This window comes from Rattus norvegicus, chromosome 2, assembly GCF_036323735.1.
Source record: "Rattus norvegicus strain BN/NHsdMcwi chromosome 2, GRCr8, whole genome shotgun sequence".
Lineage (NCBI taxonomy): Eukaryota > Metazoa > Chordata > Mammalia > Rodentia > Muridae > Rattus > Rattus norvegicus.
In genome coordinates this window covers 245902727-245929376 of record NC_086020.1, presented here as the reverse complement: position 1 = coordinate 245929376, position 26650 = coordinate 245902727, and the positions used below count along the sequence as shown (strand labels likewise).

Below are 26650 nucleotides of genomic sequence, written 5' to 3'. Positions count from 1 at the left end.
AGTGTGGCTGAGAGAGGAATCTTAAGAACAGTGCGTCAGACAGTGGCTACGATCACTGTGTCCTCTTTGGACCCGAGACGCACTGGTGGCATCGCTGTCCTGCCTGTTGGCTTTCCTTGGCGTTTTGGGGCGGAGGAGGGAACACTGCTGACACCCACAGCCTCTGACCCTCTGGAGCTGGTATGTGACGAGCAGCGCCTGCGGGGCAATGTATTGGAAGAGCGATCAGATGTTTGTGTGTAAACTGGAGGGAAAGGACGTGCCGGAGCTGGCGGTTCCCCGCGAGAAGGTGAGCGAGCCTACGCCGGGCGGGATCTCTTGAATAGGAGTTTCTTTGAGAAGAGAGTTGTCCGGCTCCTAAACCAGGTTGGGAAACTACCTGTCACTGCCTCATCTCCAGACCTGACAATTTTTTTTTATTACGTAGTAGCGTTAGGTAGTAATCACAGCGTCCCCTCCCCACGGGCTCACTTAACCTGAGGCATGGACACTCTAATTTGGGAGACGAAGCCTGGAGCCTAAGACGCTCACCGGGCAATGTGAGTCCTGCTTTTATTCTACGTGACCCGCTGTTCGCGGCAGTCTGGGGCAGGGATCGATCGGGGGTCTAGGCGTTTGTCGCGTGTCGAGTGAACACTGCCTCTCGCCATGGATAAGACACATGTGGGGCTTGAGAACCGGCGGCGACAGACCTGAGGACTTGGGTCCTCCAGAGCCCGCCCGCTCTTAGAAAGGGCCACAAGAACAGCTTCATCGGAAATACGAAACGGGCAAACTTCGCAGCTTGAGGCGAGCCTAACCTGGCAAGCTGTCACCTACTCCGGAGGCAAGACCCGTGGGTGCTCGCATTTTATGGTGGAACCATAGACTGTTGGGGAGCGGGGGCGTGGGTGGGGGATCGGCTGGACGCGGGCAGGGTACTGCTGACTTCGTGTTTGCCTGACGGTAGCGGGTAGAGTTTCGGCCCGGATGCTTTGAGAGTACTAGGACGCGGCCCAGAAGCGGCTGCGCTGGGAGTATCCAGGCGTGCGGCCGCTGGCTCACCTGGGGCTTTCAGAGGACAGAGGGGAAGGAGACAAAGGGAAAGAAACGCGAGGGGTGTGGGCCGCTGGAATCCGCGGACCCACCAGCCCTAAACTAGACTTCTCAGACAGATTGCATTCGTTTACAGAACAAAACTGAAAGTGCAGCCAGGGCTTGGGGACACTTGAGCGTCCGTACGCTCTAAAACATTCTGACACGCATTGGGTAAGGGTTGTTTTTTTTTTTTTTTTTTGTTTTTTTTTTTTAATGGAACAAATTAAATTCAGCTGGATATTTCTATTATTCGTCCCGCTTTTGCGCTGGTTAAAAATAATCCTTTAGTAGCTAAAATGTTGACTTACTGAGCACTAAGTGGCAATTCACACCTTAAAGAAACCAGTGTAAATCGCTTACGGTTCTAATTGCTTCAAGTTTACCAAAGAGCTGCTGGCTCCGCTTAATCTGAAGCATTTTCATTCAAATTGTCGGAACAAACACCAGGCTTCTTAAATCCCACTGTAATTAGCTTTCAAGTATCCGATTAAACCTCTTCACCTTTCGGGCTATCCTATTCAAAAAGCCCCCCCCCCTTTAAAAATATATGTGTGTGTCTTGCTCTTTTAATTGAGGTTATTAAAGAAATCAAGTTTCTCTCCCCACCCCCTCCTCAGTCATCTTTTTCTTCTCTCTCCCTCCACCTCTCCCCCCGCCCCGTGCCCCCTTTAGCCGGGTGTTCCCTGCGCCTGGGTGATTGACGTCTAGAAAGCAATCGCTTTGTGCACTGAGGCCGGTTATTAGCTGGGTACCCCCGGTGGGGGGCGGGGGCCGGCGCGCCGGGGTGAGCGCGGGGCTCGAGCCCCGCGCGGCGGCCGCGCAGTCCTCGAGTCGCCCGCTGGCGGCGGCGGCCCAGGGAGGCTGCGCGCTGGCCGGCCAGCTGCGCCCGGCCTCAGGTGCCCGCGGTTGCACGCGCCGCCCTCGTGCGCGCCCTTCAAGAGCGCCCTAGGGCCGGGACTGCGGGGCGCCGCGTGCTCGCCCCGGGCTCCTGACCCGCGTCTTCCTGCCTTCCCGCTCTCGCGGCGCAGTGCCCCGGGCTCATGTCGGAGGAGTGCGGGCGGCCTGCAGCCCTGGCGGCCGGGAGGACCCGCAAAGGCGCTGGGGAAGAAGGACTGGTGAGTGGGGCGGCGGCCCGAGGGGGAACCCCTCAGCTCCCTGGGCGGGGCTGGGTGCGGGACTGCGGGATTCCAGGGGTCCTACAGGTCTGGGAATCCCGCAGAGCCGATGGGGAAGGCTGGGGACGGAGGACAGTCTTCGGGGTGCCCCGTGGGGAGGTGGGACGTGCAAGGCCAGTGCTCGGCTATTCCCGCAGGTGAATCCCGAGGGAGCCGGGGACGAGGACTCCTGCTCCTCCTCGGCCCCGCTTTCCCCGTCGTCCTCGCCCCAGTCCATGGCCTCGGGCTCCGTGTGCCCACCAGGCAAGTGTGTGTGCAGCAGCTGCGGCCTGGAGATTGTGGACAAATACCTCCTCAAGGTAGGATGGGGGTCAGGCGAGCCTCGACGGAGTCAGCGTGAGGGATGGGAGGGAAAGTGTCCCAGTTCGTATCAACCGTGGCTCCGTAGACCCTCTTAGCATATTAGTCCACCACTCTAAGGCCCATGGCAGGGAGAAGTGTGAGAAGGAATGTAGGGTTTTCCTTGTTGTGAAACAGTCTAGGGACAGGGTCTGCCACGTAAATGAGGGCTCTCCTGGAGTGTGAGGAGGACTTGGTCACCAGCAGCAAAAGGAGAGCTTGAAGAAGTGCCGTCCGTTCTGAAGCATAAGGATGCCTAGCTCGTGTTTGTTTTCCAAGCCTAGAATTTACTTAACTTAAAAATCCCTTACTCTGCAAACTGGTCCCTCCTCTCCAATATACCCGTGCTGCTATCAACGTGGACTAGTCCCATGCCCATATGTGTGTCATTCCTCCTCGCAGCGGCTCCTTCTGTAACTAAAATCATTGTAAAGTGCCTTTAAAGATCTTTAGTTTGGGACTGTTAGCGTCATCGCGGTCATAGGTTTATTTACCGGTACCTGGAACCTTCCCAAAGCAAAAGTTTATATACAGCTTTAGAAGCCATTTCGGTACCTCCCAGATCTTGCTAAGCACAGTGGTGTTATGTCCCGCTAGGGTTTGGGTGGGAAACAATCTAGCTGTAAATTTAGGTGCGCATATAAAACCCTCAGCTCAAGTGTTTCACGGAGTGATTTCAGAGTTGACTGTCTTAATTTGGTTTAACTTTCTCTTAAAATACTTCACACAGGGGCGGGGGATTTTGGAGTTCAGATTCTGGCAGGCTGCAGTTACCCGTGTCATGTCCCCAGGATCTTGGTCCCCTGTGTCTTAATCTGAACACATTGGATTTCCAACTTCAATAGCTTTTAAGAAACCACTATGTAAAACAATGCTTTCCAATATACCAAATTAGTTGCAAACCAGTTCACTTTCTGTAACCCCCTCCCCAAGCTTCAGTTTTCAGAAGGATTAATTACAGAGAATAAAATATCAAAACGTGAATTAGTGGGTTTCTTTAACTTAATGTCAACATTCAAAAGTTGCTTTCTGGGTGGAACGGGAATATTACTTCCTGGAGCCCAGATAAAGCACTGAAGCAGGCGAGAGTGAAAACATTTTCTAATGTTTTTATCTGACTCTTGAAGCTTGTAAATTAACCTGGCTTTCTCTTTAAATCTGCATTCCTAAAATCCCGTTTGACTTACAGAGAAAACGAAGCTCAAAACCATCCAGTCAAAGTAGCTTCTTGTTTTGAAAGAGGTTCTCAGTGACTGCCAGAATCTGGAGCAGTATCTCTGAACCTGACTTAAGAAAACTTTAACATTTCACAGCAAAGATGTAGAAAACAGTTACACAGCAAAATGTGTTGTCTGAATTCAGCCACAGATACTGGCATTGACCTTGTATAATTTTATAATTGCTCGTGCTTGTCTTTATATTAGTAAAAAAAAAAATTGTGTGTCTAAGTGGTTCTGCAAAGTTTTCTTTTGTAATTGGACAGGAGTCTACCTAGGAAAGTTTTCTACATACAATCGTATTCTACTAGGATTTATAAGTTAACTAAAATTTAATATCATAGGATCATTTTTGAATTCTCAGCATCCCTACCCCCAAGTTGAAGTGCTAACTCCTTACTCTAAGTTAGAATCTAAACTTCTCACTGGTAACAAATATTTGATCCACTATAGATGCAGCTTTTGAGTCTAAAAAAAAAATCAAAAACAAAAAAAAACAACAACAACAACAAAAAAACAAAACAAACAAACAAAAAAAAAAACACCAGCCTGTGGGGCAGCTCACACAGCCTCAGACAAAAGAGTCAGCTATGGTTGTTGCCGCTCTATAGTCCTGTCCTAACCTAGCCTGGTGTGGAGAGCCATATTGGATTAATGCTAGTTCAGGGAAGGTTTCCAGAACCTTTCCAAGTCTCCTCCACCTCCCTTACTCCCTGGCAAGGACTGGAAATGTTAAGAAGCTCTCTTCTCTTTCTCAAAAGAAACTTTGAGGAAAGGTGTCAAGCCAGGCATGAGGTCTGGCTTTTGTAGAGTTGGAGAGAGGCCCCAGCCTCTGTTTTAAAGCCTTGCTTTAGAAAACAAAACACAAGCCCACTATGGTTGCAATAAGGCCTCTCAGGTGGTAGAAACTGGGGACCTTCTATACTAACTGGATACAGCTTAGGGGAAAACATGAGGAAAAGACCTCTCTGCTCCAGGAAGTATTCTACCTGATTAACATCTTTTTATTTTTATCTTAATCCAATTAACTATGTTTATAGAGTGGATAAATAGTTCTTTGGAAGAAAGACCCAAACTTAAATTTCCATCAGAAATTAAACTTTGCTTTGGGAAGACGCTCATAACTCGTTAGAAAACCCATTGTTTCCTTCAGAGTATCTTTTGTGTCTTCCCCCTATCAATAAAACACCCTGACTGGTAGTGCGAAAGCGCAAACCTAGTTAGCCCCAGTCTGCCGATCAACACAGTTCAGGGGCTGCACAGCAGCAGGCCAGCACAGCTGGACACTCATGTTCATTAGGGGGCAGCACAAGCTTCAGGTAACCTTGCTGGTAATTTGTTTTGTTCCTATGTTAAAATCTAGAGGGCCCTGCTTTGTTAAACACCATCCTGTCTCATTACTTGAAGTACAAATAAACATATTTCTGGGTGCATTTAAAACCACCTATAATCTGGTATCTTCCTTTCTCCAGAGGCTCCGCCATTCCTAAGGCTACCAACACCCTTGTCCTGGGCACTTTGTTCTCTGTAGCTGTGAATGTTAGGGGAGGTGGGGAAGTGCAGCATCCTTAAGGTTCTACCTTAGGAATTTCTAATGTGTACAGGAAGTGTATTGCCTGCCTTCTCTATTAGGGTGAGTGTTCTGCAAATCTATCCTCTGTCTCTGTTGTTCTTACTGATGGCACACAGTTCATAGCTGTTTGCCCAAACTGTAGGCCAAAAGGTTTGTCTAGACTTCCATAACTCTGGCAGGTTACGAAAAGGATTAGAGTAAGGACGAAAACAGAACCCGTGTAGATGCCCCTAAAATAAACGTTTCTCTCCCAAGGTTTTTCTCAGAGAGGAAAGGAGAAAGAAAAAGAATATGAGAGAAAACCCAAATCCTTCAAAAGACTAAAAAAAAAAAAAAAAAAAAAAAAAAAAAAAAAAAAAAAAAACAAGCGTGAGTGGCCTAGAGGCGTCTGGTTTCTTTCTGGAGCCCAGAAGAGTCTACAGCCGGACTCATGCTCATGTCAAGGGTGTTGCTTGGGTGGAAGCATTCAGAGTGCACTGTGGTGTGGCAGGGCTGACCCTTCTCTTGCCCCCCACACAGAATCAGTGGCTGGGGCTCAGAAGGTGGTGTGGACTGGCCACTCATCCTCGTTTTCCCCTTGCAGGTGAATGACTTATGCTGGCATGTCCGCTGTCTCTCCTGCAGTGTCTGCAGAACGTCCCTGGGAAGGCACACAAGCTGTTACATTAAGGATAAAGACATTTTCTGTAAACTCGATTACTTCAGGTACACCACCAAGTTCTTGTTTTTAATAAACACCCCAAGAAGTGATTTAAAGGGACTTTTGTGTAACAGGGCCTTTTGCACACCGTTTGATTATTCGGGGGCAGTTATTATGGTATATTTCAAAGTATTTTTTTCTAGGTCAGATCTTGCTATGTAGCTGAGGTTGGCCTTCAACTCGTGATCCTCCCGTGTTGGTCGGCTCAGGTGCTGAGATTAGAGATTTCCAGCACCATGATCAAACTCTTTAATTTGGAGGGCCAGGGGTGTAATTTGTATTAAAACTAAATGAGTGTTAGTTAGCTTCCTTTAGGAATTGGCTAAATAAAAACTTCATATTGGATTGTTTGCCCAAACTAGAGGATGGAAGTTTGAGGTATTCAAAACAGAGAATCTTGGGATACGCAGTAAGGGATGAGACACTCAAGGGCAGCAGTGCCTCTTGTTTTAAGTCAGTGGTGAAGCGGAATAAAACCATCATGTGAGAAACGATCCCTGGTAACAAACCTCTAAGGGTGCCAGGCGTGTGGATGCTATAATCAAGCTACGCCATTATTCAAAGAACAAGCTATTCAACTGTCATAAATACAACAAACCGAATCGCTCTGCCAGAGGTCAGGCCTCGATTTTGTGGCTTGTTCTTTGCCTTTGGCTCAGGAGACTGTATTTGTACAAGATATTAAATGTGGCAAATCTCTCGGTGATCTCCCGGTGGCTTTTCAAGTATCAGGTGTCTCCCAGGATGTAGTTCTTTGTGGAGAGTTGTCTAAAAGTGATCGTAAAAGCATTGCTTTATATGTGGTCCTATCTCTTCTTCATCTGTTCGTAAGGGAGAAAAAGTTCACTGTGGAACTCTGTATGTCAGAATTTTGCTAGATAGTCCACTAAGTGCAGTGCTGATGGGGTTTCAAAAAGTTCTACCAGGGTTCAGCAGTTTACACTGAATACGATTGTGTTCAGGTTAGAGTGTGTCTCTGTAATATTCAGTCTGTCTTATAAAATCAAGCGTTTTTTTTTAATTACCTAAAATGTACAGTTCTCACCAGAGTTGCCCCATTTCTTTAGCATTAGTAGCAATTGCTTCCTCTTCAACTTACAGTGTGTTGATTTTACTTTTTTATCTTAAATAAACACCTTTTGAATTTTTTTATTTTTTTTAGAGTCATTAAAAATCCCTTTCTTTCCGATTTTTCTTTTTTCTTTGGGGGGGAACTTATTCTGACGTTCAATTTTAGAATTCAATGCTCCACTTAAATTGGCAATACTTTTTAAAATGGTTCCCTGGTAGACACAGGCAGACGTAATAACCTTGTCCACTAGTGACTGAGGTAAGAGAACAGGGCATCCGGTCACTAAGACTGGGCAGAAAAAAATCCCTTCTGCTCTGGTATCTTGCTAAGAATGCCTACAAATGTTTCTGGAAGTTTAGGGACCATTTCTACCCTCCTGTGGCAGGCAAAGTAGCCACTTGTCATGGCTGGAAAACCTCTGAATTTTTCCTCAGGGTGAGGAATACAGATTCTTTATTTAAATATGCGAACACTACTTGCTAGCCCTAGTCATCTCAGCTTGGTTTTGTGTTTGTTTTGTTTCTGGCACTGGTGACTAAATCCAGTCCCCATTAAGTACACACCATGAGCTGACCATGAGCTAGACCCATCCCCTCAACTGGATTAGTCCGGCCAGTGTTTCTGTGTTGGGTTAGCATATTTTTACCCTTTAAGATTTTTAACCTGGAATATGTATGCATGAATGTGCATGTGTATCTGGAATCTCTAGGAAACCTATAAATGCCTTAATAGTTGACACAACAAAAGGGCTATTGAAACTACTATTTCATGCATTTTAAAAGAAAAGCTGGGAAGAAAACTTTTTAAAGAAAGATTCGAGGCATGTCTCAGCTGCCTCCCGTATTCACATTAAGAAGAATTAATTCCTGTTTCACTTTCAAAATATGTAACTACTTACAAAATTCCAATAGAGCGTGATGATGTGTTAGTTTGAGGTCTGCCCGATAAATACCTCACCATGCCTCCTTCCTGTGTACAGACGGTATGGGACACGCTGCTCCCGCTGTGGAAGGCACATCCATTCTACTGACTGGGTCCGCAGGGCCAAGGGCAACGTGTATCACTTGGCTTGCTTTGCCTGCTTTTCTTGCAAGAGGCAACTGTCCACGGGAGAGGAGTTTGCCTTGGTAGAGGAGAAGGTCCTCTGTAGAGTGCACTTTGACTGCATGCTGGACAATCTGAAGAGAGAAGTGGAGAACGGTGAGTGAGGAACACAAGTTCAGTCTTTCAGGATGATGAGAGGAGGCGAAACTGACTTCACCTCACCGCCATTCTAACGCTTTATTTTATACAAGAAGCAATGGCTGTAAAGTTAACATTGTTGCCAGTAAAGGACTCCAGCTGTTGATTTGCAGCCAAAGCATAGCCTCAGTGCTAGTTCCACACTAGAGTCTGAGGCAGCAGCTTGGAGTTTGGGTTTAGCCTTTATTTTCTGTGCGTTTGCCTTCATAAGATGGGCCTTAGATATATACTCTTAACTTACTGCATTTCATTCAGAGTGTGGAAGGCTATGAATATTATCTTTCTCAGTCTATTTGCAAGAAGGTTTAGAAAAAAAAGTTACCAATTTAGAAGAGGCAGATGAGTTGCAAAAAGCCAAGGTGTGCGAGGAGACTGGCTTGTACAGAAGTATAGACCCATCTGAGTTACCAACTAGATGGTTTGTTTTCAAAACGCAGGTAATGGGATTAGTGTGGAAGGAGCCCTTCTCACAGAACAAGACGTCAATCATCCAAAGCCAGCCAAAAGAGCTCGGACCAGCTTCACAGCCGATCAGCTCCAGGTAGACATGGCAATGCATTTCTGATTTTTGACACCCTTTCCCCACAAAAGAAAACAAACCTAAAGAAAAATTAAAAAGTAACCTCCATGCTGCCTGAGAATATTGTTTCCTAAATAGTTGTCCTATACATTTTTAAGAGACCGAACTCCATGAGTGTTGATGTATACTCACTGCCTTGAAGGGTCATGGTGTGCAGAAGCTAGTCAGTAGTTTGGTGTCCTTCGGGTCTTTTGATATTAACGTCAAACCGGGGCACAGTGTTGGTCTGTTATGGCTTCCGTGAGCATCAGTCTAAGGCAGACGACGTTTTTAGTTTCATATAACGACAGCAGAAGATGACCGTGTGGAGGCTTAGCTGAAAAAGGCAGCACTCAGGGCTGTGGGGCTCCAGTGTGCTGTCATTTAAGTAAATGACGTGTTGTTTAATGTATAGAATCGCACACATTTTGTCTAGGGAAGAACAGAACCTGCCCAGCCACAGACGGGAATCCACGGTTGACACCAATCATAAAGGGATCGAGGCAGCAATTCCATTCTCTATGCTGAGGTTGGCTCTGCCCTTGAAAGTAAAGGGACTTCCTTAGCATAGCTGTCCTGGGTGTGCGCACTGGCTCATGTGTGAAAACTGTCTAGAAAAATACCCCCTGCTTTGGATTTAAGTCGACATATGCTGTGTCTTTCTGGCATTTTTTTTTTTTTTGGATCATATTTTCTAGAAGATCAGTGTGGCTGAGGTATTTGTTTTGTGTTAAGATAAATAATTTACTGCACCTCCTCCAGGGGCTGCTTAGTGTGGTGTTATATTTAGCATCGACTTGGGCTCAGAACTGAAAGCAATTGTGTCTTGTTAACAAATAAAGGAAAACGCACTTAAGTAGTCAGAGACTGGCCAGCACTTCAGACCTCTCTAGTAAAAATGTTTCAGGAGTGGTATTTTAAAGAACAATTAGACGGGTAACCTGGATGTAGCCAGTGTTCTGAGAGAATTTGGCAGTGGACCAGATTCGGAGTATTAAAATCTAGATCCATTAAGGAAAGGCCTTCCAAGAACACAATTGCTTTTATTGATTCGATATTAAGTCTTTGACTAATGAGTAATACGGGGAAAATAAGAGAATTGAGAGATTTGGTTTCACTTGAGTGTTGCTGGTCTGATGCTCCCTGGAGTGTTGGAGAAAATCACACACATCCTGGGTTTGAAGTGAGTTCTTATCCAAGCTTTGCAGCAACAGTCAGTCTGAGCAGTGGGCTGGGTTAGACATAGTCGCTAATAGACAACCATCGGACTGAAACTTCCTCAGAGACTTGGCCGTGACTTTGACAACTATAGGCTTCATAATTTGGATGTGAAAATCCCTTATTAAAATTATAACTGTGGAAGTTTGAAGTCATGGCAGGTATCTAGCTATACAGTCTCCTGTGGGAAGATAATTATAGAAAAAAGTATGGTGATCATTTGTGGAAGTTTATACAGACCAAGCCCTGTCTATATCATCTTCGACTCTTCACCCATTCCAACAAGTCCTCAGTGTAGTCAGCCTCTCCAAGGGCACAGGAAAGACCCATGAGGTAATCAGCCACTCAAGGAATAGCAGAGAAAAGGCTCAGACAGACTTGCCCAACCTCTGAGCTTTTCATGTGGTTTTGCCTCCCAGGAGACCATGTGCTTCATCGGAACCCAGCAATACAGAGAAGAGAAATCCTGAATTTTGCAGACAGGCTTATAATAACAACCTACAATGTTCACAAAAACTTAAACTATGCATTGCTACGTAAGAACATGATTCCAATCATAAACTATAAATTGATAAGAGTGAGTTCTGAAAGTTAAAACACCATCTAGTCGGCATTCAGTTGCATCGATCCTACACCTGAGACTGTCAAAACAAGTGAGGTGCAAGGCTGAGCTGTTCTAAGGAACAAGAAAGACGGAATAGCCACAGATAAAAACGAAACAAAACAAACAAACAAAAAACCCCAGAAAACAAAAAAACAGAAACCCAAAACAAACAAAACCCATATCATGTAGTTTTGCCAGATCATCTGATATATAGGTATGATAGTCACCTTGTCGAATTGTCTTAATTTTGAGAAAACTGAATGTATTCAAGTATTGACTTCAACAAAATAATAATAAAAATCATCCATGAAAACCGAGCTAAAACTGTCCATGTGGTTCTTGCTTTGGACAGAGGAGTGTTAGCATGGGATGACTAAAGAAATTCCCAGAGTTCCACTTCAGAGTCTCATAGGAGGAAGAGTTTCCGGATCAGAGGGGCATGGCTACAGATGTATGTCAAACTGGTATACAGATGTATGTCAAGCATTAGGAGGACACTTAAATTCCTGCTCCTGCCATGGTTCATTCCCAACAGCCAGCCATGTGGGCATCAAACATGCCAAGGTTGGCTCCTCCTTGGAGCTACTTCTGATATATTATTCAGATGCTACTACACACACTTCTGGCTTTTTAGAATCTTGATTGATTTGGGTTTTGTTTGTTTTTGATTTTTGTTTTCTGGGTTTTTGTTGTTTTTGTTTTTGATTTTTGTTTTTGTTTTGTTTTTATAATGCCATAGAACTTTGCCTTGATCACCCCCAAAGAGCTCCCAATAGAACTAGGAATGGTTTGCAGTGGTTTAAACATATGCCAAATAGGGGAGCTAAATAGAATTTAAAGGTTTTGTCATCTTTTCTGTTTTTTTCTTTCTCTCTTTCTCTCTTTCTGTCCCTCTCTCCTTCCTTCTCCTTCCTTCCTTTCTTTGATCACATACTTGCACTAACTAAAAGAATAGAAAGTGCCCTATTTTCCCTAGAATATTTTATTTTTAAGATTTATTTCTTTATGTATGTGAGTATACTATATCTTTCTTCAGGCACACCACAAGAGGGCATTGGATTCCATTACTTACAGATGGTTGTGAGCCACCATGTGGTTGCTGGGAATTGAACTCAGGACCTCTGGAAGAGCAGCCAGTGCTCTTAACCACTGAGCCATCTTTCCAGCCCAGAATATTATACTTCCTAATGACCAGGGTAGACTTAAGTTCAATTTTCCTTCCCTAATGAACTATCTTTACTAAATGTATGTTGGTTCTATGATTACACTTTTACATATAGAGGTTTTTTTTTTTTTTTTGTCTTTTCTTTTCTTCTTTTTAAACCAGCTCATCAGGAACCTTAGAAATGAATCCCCAAATAACTGTTCTGCTTTGTCTTTTGAGAAAGTAAAGACATGACCCATTCACTTGCCATTTGTCTTTGGGTTTGGGATGTTACGCCCAAGTCGCTCCCACCCCCAACTCCCACCCCCACACAAACACAACTCAATAGAAAAGCAGTCCCTTGTATTAAAGAAGGGAAAAAAGAAGGCTTTGTGGAGTCCATTTTGCCACGTTTAAAACAAGAGTAAGTTATGTTCCTTTTACCGTGGACCTATTGATGCAGCATTAGGTGGGAAGCTAGGAGCACCTGATTCTAGAAGAGTCCTAACCAAGGGCATCTTAACTGAAAGGGCCATTCACAGCCTCAAAATGTTTCTGGTCTTTCTCTCCATGCCCTGGAGACTTTTCTCATACTGTCAAGGTTCCTCGTCACCAACTCTGAAGTGCACATCACATTACAGGCAAGCAGAGAATGCAGTCTCCCTCCCCACAAGGAGGGTAATGCAAAAGGGTGCTTTCCCCTAAAGGGGAAAAAGGAGCTTCTACTGCTTCAGAGTGAGGGACTTTGCAAAGTAAGCTGTTGGGGCTTCTTCTGACAAGAGAAGAGGCAGAAAGACAGCACGGGCAGGAGCAGGCCAAGACAAAGTTCACACTTCCCTGGGGGAGAGGGAGGGCCAATTCAAACTGCTTAGGGCACGGGTGGGGCGGCCAACACAGTGAGGGATGCAGGTGCTCACAGACAAGCACAGCCTACTGAATGCCTGAATGCCCTTACTTTTTGTCAATTACCTTTATCTCATACTCTCCTCAGCTGACTGACTTTAAAAAATTTAAAACTTTATAAAATTCAAAACTGCTCGATGAGTCTCAGGAGTCCCTCTTCCAAGAACCCAAAAGCCTTGACCATGACTTGTATTACCTTTAATTAGAAATGATTATTGGCATTTCAATACTTTTCTTATAGGAGCTTAAGACCCCTACCCCCACCATGTATGAGTATATACATGCCACAGCACTTGTCATAGTAGTACCAACCCAAAATGTCATCTCTGAGTCGCTGGACTCTGCTTGTCACCTGGACTAAGGGAGGGGTCTCCTTTCTAGATCTCAAGAGGTTGTGCCATATGGAGCAAACGCCCTACCCCCACCCCCACAAACACCAGTGACATCACTGCAGTATGCTGTAATCCGTCTCTGCAGCAAATACTGTTTGTAAATCAACAAAAACTAACGTGAGAGCCCTTGAGGTTGTTCAGACCCTCAGAGGCTAGAGATAGCTGGGGTGGGGTTTGAGCATTTTGCTCACTTACAGTGCCAGGGATATTTCACAAATGGGAAGCCAAGGGAGGGAGAGTCAGAGTCCGTGGGTTTTGAGAGTTCTGAGACTGGATGGAGAAAGGGTAGTGTCTCTAATGGCATGGCTGAGGGGCAGAGTTTTACCTTCTGGTAGGTTAGTTTTTTAAAGATCTCTCAGAAGAAGAGTTTGGGTAAATTTACAAAGTATGCCTTCCTTCCATTTGTGTTGGCTGCATTCATTTCTCTTTTTTTGTTGTTGTTGTATTTATTTATTTTATGTATGTGAGTACACTGTAGCTGTCTTCAAACACACTAGAAGAGGGCACTGGATTCCATTATTTACAGATGGTTGTGAGCCATCATGTGGTTGCTGGGAATTAAACTCAGGACCTCTGGAAGAGCAGCCAGTGCTCTTAACCACTGAGCCATCTCTCCAGCCCAACATTCATTTTTAATACCAAAGTACACATTGCATCATTTTCTTTGTGTGCCTTTATCTGTTCTCTACCATCAAAATGCAAAAGTTCAAGCTTTTAACTATTTTCTCCCAACATCTGTCTTTTAAAAAATAATCACAGGTTATGCAAGCACAGTTTGCTCAGGACAACAACCCAGACGCACAGACCCTCCAGAAACTGGCAGAAAGGACAGGCTTAAGCCGGCGAGTCATACAGGTGAGAGCCCCATGGGTAATTCTGCATCCGATGCTTTGGGGGTGCATGCCGTTCTCTTGTGACAAAACCTCAGGATGCCACCTCCTACCTTCACCCTGAGTCAGTTTTTTAAAAATTTATTTACGTTTTATGCACCTGAGTACACTGTCGCTGTCTTCAGACAGACCAGAAGAGGGCATCAGATCTCATTAGAGATGGTTGTGAACCACCATGTGGGTGCTGGTAATTGAACTCAGGACCTCTGGAAGAGCAGTCAGTGCTCTTAACCACTGAGCCATCTCTCCAATCTCTGAGTCATTTTTTGTTTTAAGCTTATGTGGAAAAACTTTTCCTGGGGGTATGCAGCACATTTGTCTATTCACTCCAGATAAGGAGCCTACAACATATGGACGCCACCAAGTCCAATTTAGTGAACCAGTGAGTTTTGGGGGGTTTCTTATATGAACAGAAATGGCTCAAAGTCAGCTGCATTATCAAAGCCCAGCACAGGTGACAGCTCACAATGCTTGGGACCCAGAGGACACTGCACAGCCTGCAGACAGCTCAGCAGGCTGGAGAGTGCCCTTTCCAGGTACCTCATTGTTCTAAACCCTTCCAGGGAGCTGGGTGGGCAGGTTTCTGCTTCTTCCAGGCAAGCTGCTCTGGGCCTCAGAATCATCTTTGCAGCTTTGCTTTTCTGAGACTGACCACAGCTTTTATTGTTTACTCTGGTAGGGAGTAGGTGGGGCCTCGTGAATCTGGTCAGTTTCAGGGACTTCCTGGAATTATTCTGAGCCATTTGCCTTCCTGCTTAAGGAGCTTCCTATAGGATTGGGTGCTTCAATCTCAGAGGAAACTGTTAAACAACAGCCTGACATGGGCATTACTAATTGCATCATGATAGCAGCTACTGACTGCTAGCAAGACAAGCAAACAGCCTAGAGACTGCAACAGAGAAGCAGAGGAGCCTTTACCTATGCTAGTCTTCAGTGTGGAGATGATGGCTCCCTAATGTGGGGGCAATAGCTGTGAGAACACCCCTTGAAGGACAAACAGGGGTCACACCAAAAGCCTAATTCCTTGACATTGGGTGGATCTTTAACAAACGTGTAGTGTGTACAAATTGTGGAGAGGGGTCTGAAAGGGAGTATGGGGTCACAGGTGTGTCTGCAGGGAGCATGGCAGCACCACAGAGGGCCTGAAAGAAGGATGGCATCAAAGAGGAGGAGACCACCTGAGCCAAGACAGCATAGGGAGACTGGAGACGTGCAACATAATTTGAAAGAATTGCTGAGTTTCTTTTAAAAACCCAAGGCACTAATTATAACCAGCAGGAAAAAAGATCTGGCCAGGACTGAGGGGTCACACCTTCCTTTTAGGACATGGTGTGTTGTTTGTGAGACTTGGCACTTGCTCCTTCCGTGCTTACTCTCCAGGGAGCAGGAAGAGTTTCAGATGAACAAGTAACCCTGCATCCTTCCTCCATCCCACCAACGCGAACAGGTTCTCCAAAGACAGGGTTTCCAGAAGCTCCGGTGACTGCAGCGTGCAGAGGTTTCCATGCAAAGCAGCCTCTCGTCCTCTGTGCACCTCACACCAAAAGAGCTAACGAGGGGTCAGTCCAAATGGAGTGCTTAAAAGATCTAGAAGGGGTGTGGCATGAAGGGCTACATGACAGTGAGGAGGTCAGGACAAGGAGGGGAATCTGTGAGGGCTCAGACTTCTGCACCTGGTGAAAGAATGAGTAGAAAGGACTGACCCGACCCACTGTGGAGTTTCTTGTCAAGCTGCACACACGCTGCTGCTGATGCCACAGGCAGTGAAGTTTCCCGTGGGTATCTCAGACTCCACGGCCTGGGGAGGAATCCCTTCTAATTCCAGGCCTTGTATATTCATGGTGGAATGGAGGCAAGAAGTTCAGACTCATGACTGTTGTGAGTCTGGCAAAGGAGATGGGATGGTCTTCTAGAGTGGTGGTTCCTACTGAAGGAATAAGGGCCTGAGAGAGATACCTGCTCGTTGAAAGACTAAGGACCAGAGAGAGGCATCTGCTAGGCTGTCTCCAGGCATTTATTTAGGTCACCACGCGCGAGTCAGCCTGAGCTCCAGGATGAGCATTTAAAGCTTGTATTTTAGGATCGGAATGTTAATGTGCACATGGAGTTTTAGGTGTCTTTGGTGAGAGAGCTGATGAGTCTGCTATCACAGGCAGCATGAGACCTTGGTATACACCTAGGTCTCCACCTAGAAACATTCCCTGTGCTTTCCCTAGTCACTCGCACACCCCCTGAGAGTGATAACACCCTGGTTTGAGTTCTTGGCTAGCCAGCACTCCATTTTCAGAGTCTCAAGGGACAAGCGTATGTCTTTGAAATCAGGCCAACCATTCCCCCCCCCCTCATATATTCCTTGCAGCTTCTTTCTTTTCTCTCATGCCACGGAGTTCCTGCTTACCAGACCTGGACCCAGATGGTACCCAAGGTCTTTCCTTGGCTCGTTCCACCCAGACGCCAAAGTGCTTATTCTAATTTCCTTTTCCTTTCTCATTTCTCCTGTAATACCACTCGTTTGGAATGATGGTGATCAAATAAGTGGTGTACGTGCATGTGTGCGTGTGCGGTGATCAAATAAGTGGTGTACGTGCATGTGTGCGTGTGCGTGTGTGCGTGCATGTGTGTGTGTGCACATGTGTGTGTGCATGCATATGCGTGCATGCATGTGCATGCATGTGCGTGCGTGAATGTTTTGGATTATACCCAGGGTCTTGCACAGGCCAGGCAAGCATTCTGCATTCGAGCTACACCCTGGCCTGTGGTAGCATTGTTTGATAGAATAACACTGTAGGCTGAGGTCGCCTTTCATGACAGTTCACTCAGATACAGATTAGTTTTTAGATATGGTCTTGCAGTCAGGTGAGGCCCAGATCTGGCCTCACCGGTCTGGAATGGCTTCAGTTCTGCCCTAGAGTGGATAACAGAGCAGTTGGTACTTTGCTTTCTGTGAGGCCTTACCAGTTGGGTGTGTTTGTAGTTCATGCGACTTAAATGCGACCAGTCTGTTCTTATTATAGAGTTGACCTTAGCATGCTTCTAAGGGAATAGTCTGTGTATTTACTAAGAGAGCTTGAACTCAGCAGGTTAAAATGTGACTGGGATGGCTCAATCAAGAATTTTGTAGAAAGCTGTGAGTTCCCAGTAGGGACTTTAATCATGTGAACAAGGATTTGAAATGGCGTCCAGCAGGTGTCTAAGAATACAACAACAGGACTTTCTCTTTAGGTTCTGATTAAAAGACCTTTCCTGTTTTCTGCTTCTTCCAAATGCCAATAGTAAAACTGGAGATGTGTTTCTGGAATCCACAGGGCTTTCGTTAGCATAGAATAGACCTTGAGATCAACAGAGACTATATTAGCTGGGTGGCAGTTGGAGGCGGGAGACTTGTGATAATACTTGAGCTAAAATGTTTATCCCAGTCCGTGGACTTCTTAGAAATTTTTGAGTCCAGATCATGTATATCCCAGACTGGCTTCTAGCTTTGCATAGGGCAAGGGCCAGAAATGACCTTGAATTTATGATCATCCTGCATGACCTTGAATTTATGATCTACCTGCAGCAGCAGCCTCCTCCCCCTCCTCCTCCCCTCCTCCTCCTCCCCCCTCCTCCCCCTCCTCCTCCCCTCCTCCTCCTCCCCCTCCTCCTCCCCCCTTCTCCCCCCTCCTCCTCCCCCCTCCTCCTCCCCCCTCCCCCTCCCCCCTCCTCCTCCCCCATCCTCCTCCTCCCCCATCCTCCTCCTCCCCCCTCCTCCTCCTCTCTCTCCTCCCCCTCCTCCTACTCCTTCCAGGTCCTAGAATTACAGACAAGCACCACCACACCTAGTCTCTGTGAGGTGGGGGAATGGATGAACCAACCCCATGGCTTGGGGCCTTCCAGAAGCTTGTTCAGGATGTGTGACTCAGGCTGCTGGTCAGAAGCTGCGGTGCGATCTCACTGCCCGCCCACTCTTCTCTTCTCCCCCCGCAGGTGTGGTTTCAGAACTGCAGGGCTCGTCATAAGAAACATGTCAGTCCCAACCACTCCTCCTCTGCCCCGGTCACAGCAGTCCCCTCATCCAGGCTGTCTCCACCCATGTTGGAAGAAATGGCTTATTCCGCCTACGTGCCCCAGGACGGGACGATGCTGACGGCGCTGCATTCATACATGGACGGTAGGTAGCGCAGCAGGTGACCTCTAACCTGATTATCGGCCTCGTTCACATTTTGGAAAGACTGCCTTGGTCAGTGGCTGAAAAGCATTATAAGGAGGCACAGCAGACAGTAAACGCATCCAACTATTGGTTTAACAGCCTACTGCAAAGCTCCGTGTGTAAGCAACGAGTCAGTTCTTTGGTGTTTTGTTTTGTTTGTTTTGGTTTGGTTTCTGCCTATCTTTGCCTCTGCAGCACTGGCACTGGAACTATGTACCACCATGCCTAGGTCGCTTGTTGTTGTTTGTTTGCGGTTTTTATTTTTATTTGTTTTAATTTTATTTTCTACCTATTCATTTTACATCCCCCTTTCACTGCCCCCTCCTGGTCACCCCCTCACACAGTTCTTCCCCATCCCTCTCTCCCCTTCTCCTCTAAGTGGGTGTGGCCTCCTGGGTATGCCCTTCATCCTCTCCCACTGAGGCAGACAAGGCAGCCCAGCTAGAAGAACATATCCCACGTACAGGCGACAGCTTTGGGGACAGCCCCTGCCACAGTTGTTCAGGACCCACATGAAGACCAAGCTGCACATCTGCTACATATGTGTGGGGAGGCCTAGGTAGGTCCAGCCTGTGTATGTTCTTTGGTTGGTGGTTCAGTCTCTGAGAGCCCCCAAAGGTCCAGGCTAGTTGATTCTGTTGGTCTTCCTCTGGAGTTTCTATCCCCTTTGGGGCCTGCAATCAATCCTTCCTTTTATTCTTCTATAAGACTCTCCAAGCTCCATCCACTGTCTGGCTGTGGTTGTCTACATCTGTTTGAGTCAGCTTCTGGGTGCAGCCTCTCAGAGGACAGCCATGCTAGGCTCCTGTCTGCAAGCATAACAGACCATCATTAATAGTGTCAGGGATTGGTGCCTGTCCATGGAACGCACGGGTCTCAAGTTGGGCTGGTCATTTCCCTCCGTCTCTGCTTCATCCTCCATTCCTGCTTTTCTTGTAGACTTGAGTGGAAAGTTTTTCGGGTGGGTTGGTGTCCCTATTACTCCACGGGGATCCTGCCTGGCCGCAGGAGGCAGCTCCCTTAGGCTACATATCCCCAATATTGTGAGTCACAGCTGAGGACACCCGCATTGATTCTTGGGTGCCTCCCCTATCCCAGGTCTCTGACTCTTCCTGGAGGTGCTCTCTACCTCCCCTCTCCTGTCAGTTGCAGATTTCCATTATCATAGCCATCCAACTATCACCCCTGCCCCTCTGCACACCTGACCCCAGACCTCTCACTCCCCTCCCATCCCCCTTCTCACCCAGTTCCCTCCGTCCATGTCCATATGTTTTTGTGACCATTCCATTCCCCCTTGACTCAAGCATCCATGGCCTCCTTGGGTCTGTGGATTGTAGCATGGATATCCTGTATTTTATGGCTAATATCCACTTATAAGTGAACAAACACCATGCATGTCGTTTTGGGACTGGGTTACTTCCCTCAGGAGGGCATTCTTGAGATCCATCCATTGTTTTTTGTTTTTTTTGTTTTTTTTTGGTTTTTTTTTTTTGTTTTTTTTTGCTGGCAACATTTTTAATTTCTTTCTTTTCATTTTTAAAAGGCTTCCTTTATTTTTATTTTATGTGTATGGGCGTTGCCTGCATGTATGTCTGCCTCGCATGCATAAAAGTAGCATCAAGAGCCAGAAGAGGGCATCTCTCCTGGAACTGGAGTAACAGGTGGTTGTGAAACCACCATGTGGGGGCTGGGAATTGAACCTGGATCCTCTGGAAGAGCAGCCAGTGCACTTAACTGCTGAGCCGTCTCCCCAGCCCCTTTTGCTTTGCTTTTAACTGAATCAATATTGAAATAATTTACTTTTCTACGCTCAGAAAGAATGATATCTTTCTGGACTGGAGGTTTTTGTTTTGTGTTGTCTTGGGGTTGTTTGTTTGTTTGCTTGTTTTTATTTATGCTTTCTTTTTTTAATTGAAGTAAGTCTAACACGTATAAAGCAGGCACGTGTGTGCGCGCGTGCGTGCACACACACACACACACACACACACACACACGCACGCACGCACGCACGCACACGCGCGCTAGGTATGCTGCTCTTGGCCAAAGTGAGCACCCTGTGTGAATGGTGCTCAGAGGAAGGAGAGCGGCAGCAGCCTGGAGCCCCATGCATCCCTCAGTCTTCATTCTCTTCTGCCAAAGTTCGCCTTCACTTTAAAAGCCTTGTTGTCTTAGTTCTTTCTTTCTAAAACTTTTTAACATTTATTTATATGTATGTGCAAGTGCGTAAGTGTGTGTGTGTGTGTGTGTGTGTGTATGGGGGGGTGGTTCCGAGAACAGCTTGCAGGACTGTCCATTCTCTCCTTTACCCCTGGGGATTCTGGGGATTGAACTCAGACTGGCTTGGCAGCTGATGCTTTTACCGGCTGAGCCATGTTGTGAACCACACACTGATGATCTTCCTCTTCCTCTCCCTTCCCCTCTCCCTCCCCCCCCTCTTTCTCTCTTCCTCTACCCCCTCTTTCCTCCTTGGAGTGTGAGCCGTCGGTCTTGCTGATTTATTATACACAACTCTACTCGAGGGATCATTTCATGCCTATTCTATGGTTGATAGCTTTCTCTGTGTTCCCGTTTGGGTATTCTAGGAATACACTACTGGGGATTCTCTTGTGTACATCCTCTGGCACCTATTAAAACTTCTCTCTGGTCTATGCATGGGTTTTGAGTGAGGGCACAGTTGGAGCAGTTGCTCTGCTTCTTGACACTCTGCCAGCAGCTTCACACTGGGGTCACACCAGCAGCTTCACACTGGGGTCACACCAGCAGCTTCACACTGGGGTCACACCAGCTTTCCCTTCATGAGGCTTTGCCAGCAGCTTCACACTGGGGTCACACCAGCAGCTTCACACTGGGGTCACACCAGCAGCTTCACACTGGGGTCACACCAGCAGCTTCACACTGGGGTCACACCAGCAGCTTCACACTGGGGTCACACCAGCAGCTTCACACTGGGGGTTACACCAGCAGCTTCACACTGGGGGTCACACCAGCAGCTTCACACTGGGGGTCACACCAGCAGCTTCACACTGGGGTCACACCAGCAGCTTCACACTGGGGGTCACACCAGCAGCTTCACACTGGGGTCACACCAGCAGCTTCACACTGGGGTCACACCAGCTTTCCCTTCATGAGGCTCTGCCAGCAGCTTCACACTGGGGTCACACCAGCTTTCCCTATGACCAGCAGCTTCACACTGCGGTCACACCAGTTTTCCCTATGACCAGCAGCTTCACACTGGGGTCACACCAGCAACTTCACACTGGGGTCACACCAGCAGCTTCACACTGGGGTCACACCAGCAGCTTCACACTGGGGTCACACCAGCTTTCCCTATGACCAGCAGCTTCACACTGGGGTCACACCAGCAGCTTCACACTGGGGTCACACCAGCTTTCCCTATGACCAGCAGCTTCACACTGCGGTCACACCAGTTTTCCCTATGACCAGCAGCTTCACACTGGGGTCACACCAGCAGCTTCACACTGGGGTCACACCAGCTTTCCCTATGACCAGCAGCTTCACACTGCGGTCACACCAGTTTTCCCTATGACCAGCAGCTTCACACTGGGGTCACACCAGCAGCTTCACACTGGGGTCACACCAGCAGCTTCACACTGGGGTCACACCAGCAGCTTCACACTGGGGTCACACCAGCAGCTTCACACTGGGGTCACACCAGCAGCTTCACACTGGGGTCACACCAGCTTTCCCTATGACCAGCAGCTTCACACTGCGGTCACACCAGCTCAGCTTTCCCTTTGACCCAGCAGCATGCGAGCCCTGAAGGTGCTCCTGTCCCCGCAAGCTCTGAGCATGTGATCCTTCTTCCTCTTGGCCAGTCTGGTGACCATGTAGTACCATCTCATGATGTTTAGCATCTTTTCCCCATGACAGACAACTTTCCCCAGCCCCTTGGACATCTGTTTAACTCTTGTGAAGATCCCTGCATATTTGGACCACTTGCCTGATGGTTTCTCTTTTCAAAACGGATTTTATCTCTTGATTGTGATCTACACATAAAGCCCTTTGATCACAGCACTGTTGAAAGCATCTTCCATTTAGAGGCTTTTCTAAGCTGTTTGACATCTTGCATTAAAAGAACCATTATTTAGCCAGTTGTGGTAGGATAGGCCTTAATCCCACCACTCGGGAAGGGACATAGACAGATAGATCTCCAAGTTTGAGGGGTAGCCTGATCTACATAGAGAATTCTGGGCCAGCTAAGATTACATAGTTAGACTCTGTCTCAAAAAAAATAATTTAGGCCAACGATGAAAATTTTTTACATTCTAGCTTTTTGACCTTTCATTTTTAGTATATTTTCGTCTGGCTCATCTGCTAGTTCACAAGTTCCCTGAATCTATAAGATCATCAGCTCATCTGTCAGCTTCTTGTTCAGTTGCTGTGTTCCTCAGCTTGAGGACTCTCAGCCATGCTGACACCCATCTCCTTGATGCCTCAGACCTCGTGTGAACAGTTGGATTACCCTCATTCGAGTGGAGGTTCACACATTTGATGGCTCCAATGTCTGGGCCTTTTCTGCCTCTTCTCTGTTGTTTCTCTTCTGTTTTTAGTCAAGCCAAATCTTATTACTTGCCAAAACAAAACAAACAAAAACCAAGACACAGAAAAGCACTTCATTTCAGAGGTTAGGTAAGAAGGAATAACCTGAGGCTGTGGATGGTCTTTCTCCAGAGATTGACTGTAGCTTCCTGTGGCACAAACCTGGGCTACAGGAAGTCACCTCAAACAGAGTCCTCGTAAAGCGATCCCAAATGAGGGCCTGTGTGCGTGTGTGTCTGATTTCTGTTTTCCACAGCCCTGCCAAAGTCCCAGCCTGAGAGACATTCCTCTCAAGTTACATTTGTTAGTATCTCTGTCCGGAATAAACCTCTTTCCCATCTCTCCTCTCTGGCACTGGACTTCAGAACTTCCCACTCCCTGGGTATCTTCCCAGCTCACAATCCAGCCACTATCTGGCTCTCCAAGTTGCTCTCAAAGGGAGGGAGTTTTGGTTTGAAGTAGCACGGCTGGGGCCGAAAGCAGGGTTTCGTTTTAAGTTTTTGTTAAAAGCCAACAGACTTGTAATACCATTGTGCCACGTGGTCGGTCATGCTGCTGTTGGAACCGTGCTTGTCGTTTGAGAGACTGAAGGGCTACTTGAGGCAAACGTGTTTAGATGCCAGCAGAGCTTGGGGTTTGTCACCTTTAACCCCAGGACCCTTGGACACTGAGGTTGAGAAGGACCATGAGTTGTAATTTGGGGAGAATGAAATACTCCTAAGGGGAACATGGGTGTATCCTACACCCTGATACCTGCACATAAAGACAGGAGGCGACATCCTCACATAGAGCTCACGTATCTTTCTCAACTGAAGGGTGAGGGACAGTGAATGGGATAGGGATGGGGTACACCACCATGCCCAAAGCTTGTGCCTCCTCTTGCTAAAGATGGAGAAGTTTAAGGATCCCCTGGATGCTCAGTACACTCTCTGTATGAATGGGTCAGCAGCCCTATTGAGGTGGGAGAGTGGCCGATGCTAGCGTCTGATGCCCACACCCTGAGGTAGTGACCTTGGCATGCTCTTGTGTGTTTAAGCCACTCTCAGTCACCATACGGAACTGACCACTGTGTCTCTTTTCTGTCTTGTAGCTCACCAACAACTCCTGGACTCCAGCCCTTGCTACCCCATACAATGACCCAACTGCCAATAAGTCATACTTAATTCCTTCTTTCAGGGATAGAAATGATTGAGGATATAAACCTGTCATTTATTATGTATAAAATACCATTGAAAAGATATTAATGTTAATTTTTTATTTAACACTCAAAGGCATTTCGAACATCCTTTCGCCGTCCACGTATGTACCTAGAGTTGGCCTGCAAGACACTTTTATTAATTCTTCATTTTGGTTTTTTTTTTTTTGGGTAAAACTTATGTTTACAAGAAGAAAACAAGTCAAAACAATTTTTTTTGTATTGTCTGGAAATAGTTGGCTCCAGTGTGTGTCTATTAACTTATTTGTCATCAAAAGAGCACTTTGCCTAAAAGGCAGGACTGATAGTGTGCAAAAACGTTTACAATCCTTTGTGAAACCGTAGTTTATCATTAGTTTGTACCTGTAAGTTATTGTTATAAATATTATCTGTATTTTTTGTCATATACAACTTTATACCTTGAAGCTTGTATCTGTGAATTTGCAACTGAAATTTATTTTGCCAGTGTTTTCTGGACGAGCTTGAGTGCACGTCCGTTGTAGCATGCCGCACACACCCACGGCGGTGTCTGCACTTGGGGAGTTCTAGCTGTAAATAACACTCTAGTTTACGAAGCCTACCATCCTAAGTTCATTAAACATTTCGCATCCTTGTGAAAGCTGCAGCCCGCTTGTCTTCTGTGTGTACTGTCACGAGTAGATCGCTCTTCATCCGTTTTCTTTTTTTCTTTTTTTTAAGCTATTTTCTTTTGACCTGGACTATGGGTACATTTTATTGGGAAACCTATTTGTAGATGACCATTCTTAACAGCAAGAACAAGCCCACATGAAAACATCTCATCTGGCCGCTAATAACTCTTAAACTAACTTGTCAAATTAATGCGGACTTAAAGGCAGAATGCTTTTCAGACTGACTGTTGGAGCGTCCCGCTTGCTCTAAATGTGGAATGCAGCCATATCATATATTTCTTCAGAATTTTAAAGGAACCAGAAGACTTTGAGTTTGAGTAGAGATTCTAGAACAAGGGCTCTGGGTTTGTTTTCTGTTTTGCTTTCCCAAGTAACTGCTTTCTCCCTAACAAAACTCTTGGTTCTAAGTTGTAACCCCAGGACTTTACCCTGTACTTAGGCAATAGATGCTCCTCTCTGATTACAAAGGTGAGCAGTGCCACGTAGGGAGAGCGTGACTCGGGCTCTCGTGTTTACTTAGCGGAGCAGATGCACATCTGGCTGGGGACTGGAAGTAATAGCGGAGCATTTGCAGTTCCAGCCTACTCAGCATAAATGCAGGCAGAATGCAGTCACATGGGCACCGAGTAACTGGATGGACAGTCCGCCTCGAGCAAGAAGCTGCAAGCCCCAGTGGGAGAAACAAGGAACAATTTCCTTTTTCAACCTGCTGTTCTGGTTGCCATCCCTTTGACCAAAGTCCAAGTAGCAGAGCTAAAAGTCACTCTCAGCTGTTGGGAGATTGACGTTGATCTCCTTGGGTCTCACTACCTGACACAGGCAGGGAAGGGTGGTGATGTCAGCTTTACCTTTCCCAGATGTCTAAGGGAGCTCCTGCGGATCAGCCAAGCTCAGCACTGGGCAACTTGAGAGAACTCCCCGGCTGTGTGTGATTGGCAGCCAAGGCCATTAGCCTGGGATGGGCTCAGAGGTGAGGTCTTTCTCTCCACTGCCCTTCCCCTCTGAATCGGTAAGAGTTTGCAACCCACCCTCCACACACACACACACCGAAGATAAATCTCAAAGCTGGAGTCAACAGTTCTTTGGCTCTGAGAGCAGATGTGGTCTATATTCCCTGCACCAAGCATTATTAAGGACAAGAGGATGGATACAGAAGAACTTACAGTGTAAGGGGCGACTGGAGCCTGTGGCTGCCTCTGCACTTTACATAGAAAAGTCATCAGGGGGTTAAGTTTTGAAAGCAAAGTGTGTCTGAGCTGCCATGCCCAGCCGTGTGCATAACACATACTAGGTTAGAGCTGGAGCCAGAGAAATAGCGCTGGTGTGGGAGGAAGGGGCCGGGTGAGAAGGGGCCGGGTAACATGAAGAGAGCAGAGAAGAGTTAAGATATTCATTTTACCAGTAGGTAGAGCAAACAAGGGTTCTAGAAAGATCTCAAACCCTGCTGGTAGAGACATACAACACCAGTGCGGTTAAAGCATTTTAATACCCTTAAAACCGCAAAGCTGGGAGGGTCGAAGAACTTTTGCCTTGCAAATCAAGGGAAGCCCAACTCAGGGCTCTTAAGCCTTGTTAGTAGAAGGAGTTGCCATTAACAATAGTAATCTTACATTTCACAAATGCCATTCTTAAAATCCCATATCATTATAAATTATAAGCACATGTAGTTGAGTATCCTGTAATAAACACTGTAAGGTAGAATCATAGTTCATACTTTAAAAAAATTGTTATAGGCATTGAAAGCTGATAGCTGTGGCATTTCTTGGCACACGGTGTATATAATTACTGGAGTAGAATTATGAGATTAGATGGGGGTCTTGAGACATTTTGCTATGGCATCGAGGGCCTTACCAGTTGGGAAAGACGCACTTCTGTGTTGTTTGGGGTCTTTTAGGTGGCAATACTCTCCTGGATGTATATTAGCAAAGAAAATGTTCTCCACAGTGCCCACTGC

At 46.5% G+C, this 26650-nt stretch overlaps 1 protein-coding gene across 2 annotated transcripts; it reads left to right on the top strand.

The window, feature by feature from the left end:
• Lhx8 (LIM homeobox 8) lies at window positions 1–24665 on the top strand. 2 transcript variants are annotated; one of them, NM_001415091.1, is made up of 9 exons: window positions 1–289; window positions 2106–2192; window positions 2390–2551; window positions 5965–6086; window positions 8133–8353; window positions 8833–8936; window positions 13975–14070; window positions 18069–18252; window positions 23942–24665. In NM_001415091.1, the coding sequence occupies exons 1-9, from the start codon at window positions 209–211 to the stop codon at window positions 23986–23988; spliced, it is 1104 nt and encodes a 367-aa protein (NP_001402020.1). In that variant the 5' UTR covers window positions 1–208; the 3' UTR covers window positions 23989–24665. The 2 variants fall into 2 exon arrangements, with proteins under 2 accessions (NP_001402020.1, NP_001012219.1); NM_001012219.3 differs by lacking the exon at window positions 1–289 and having other exon boundaries at window positions 1899–2192.
• Window positions 24666–26650: the final 1985 nt, after the last annotated feature.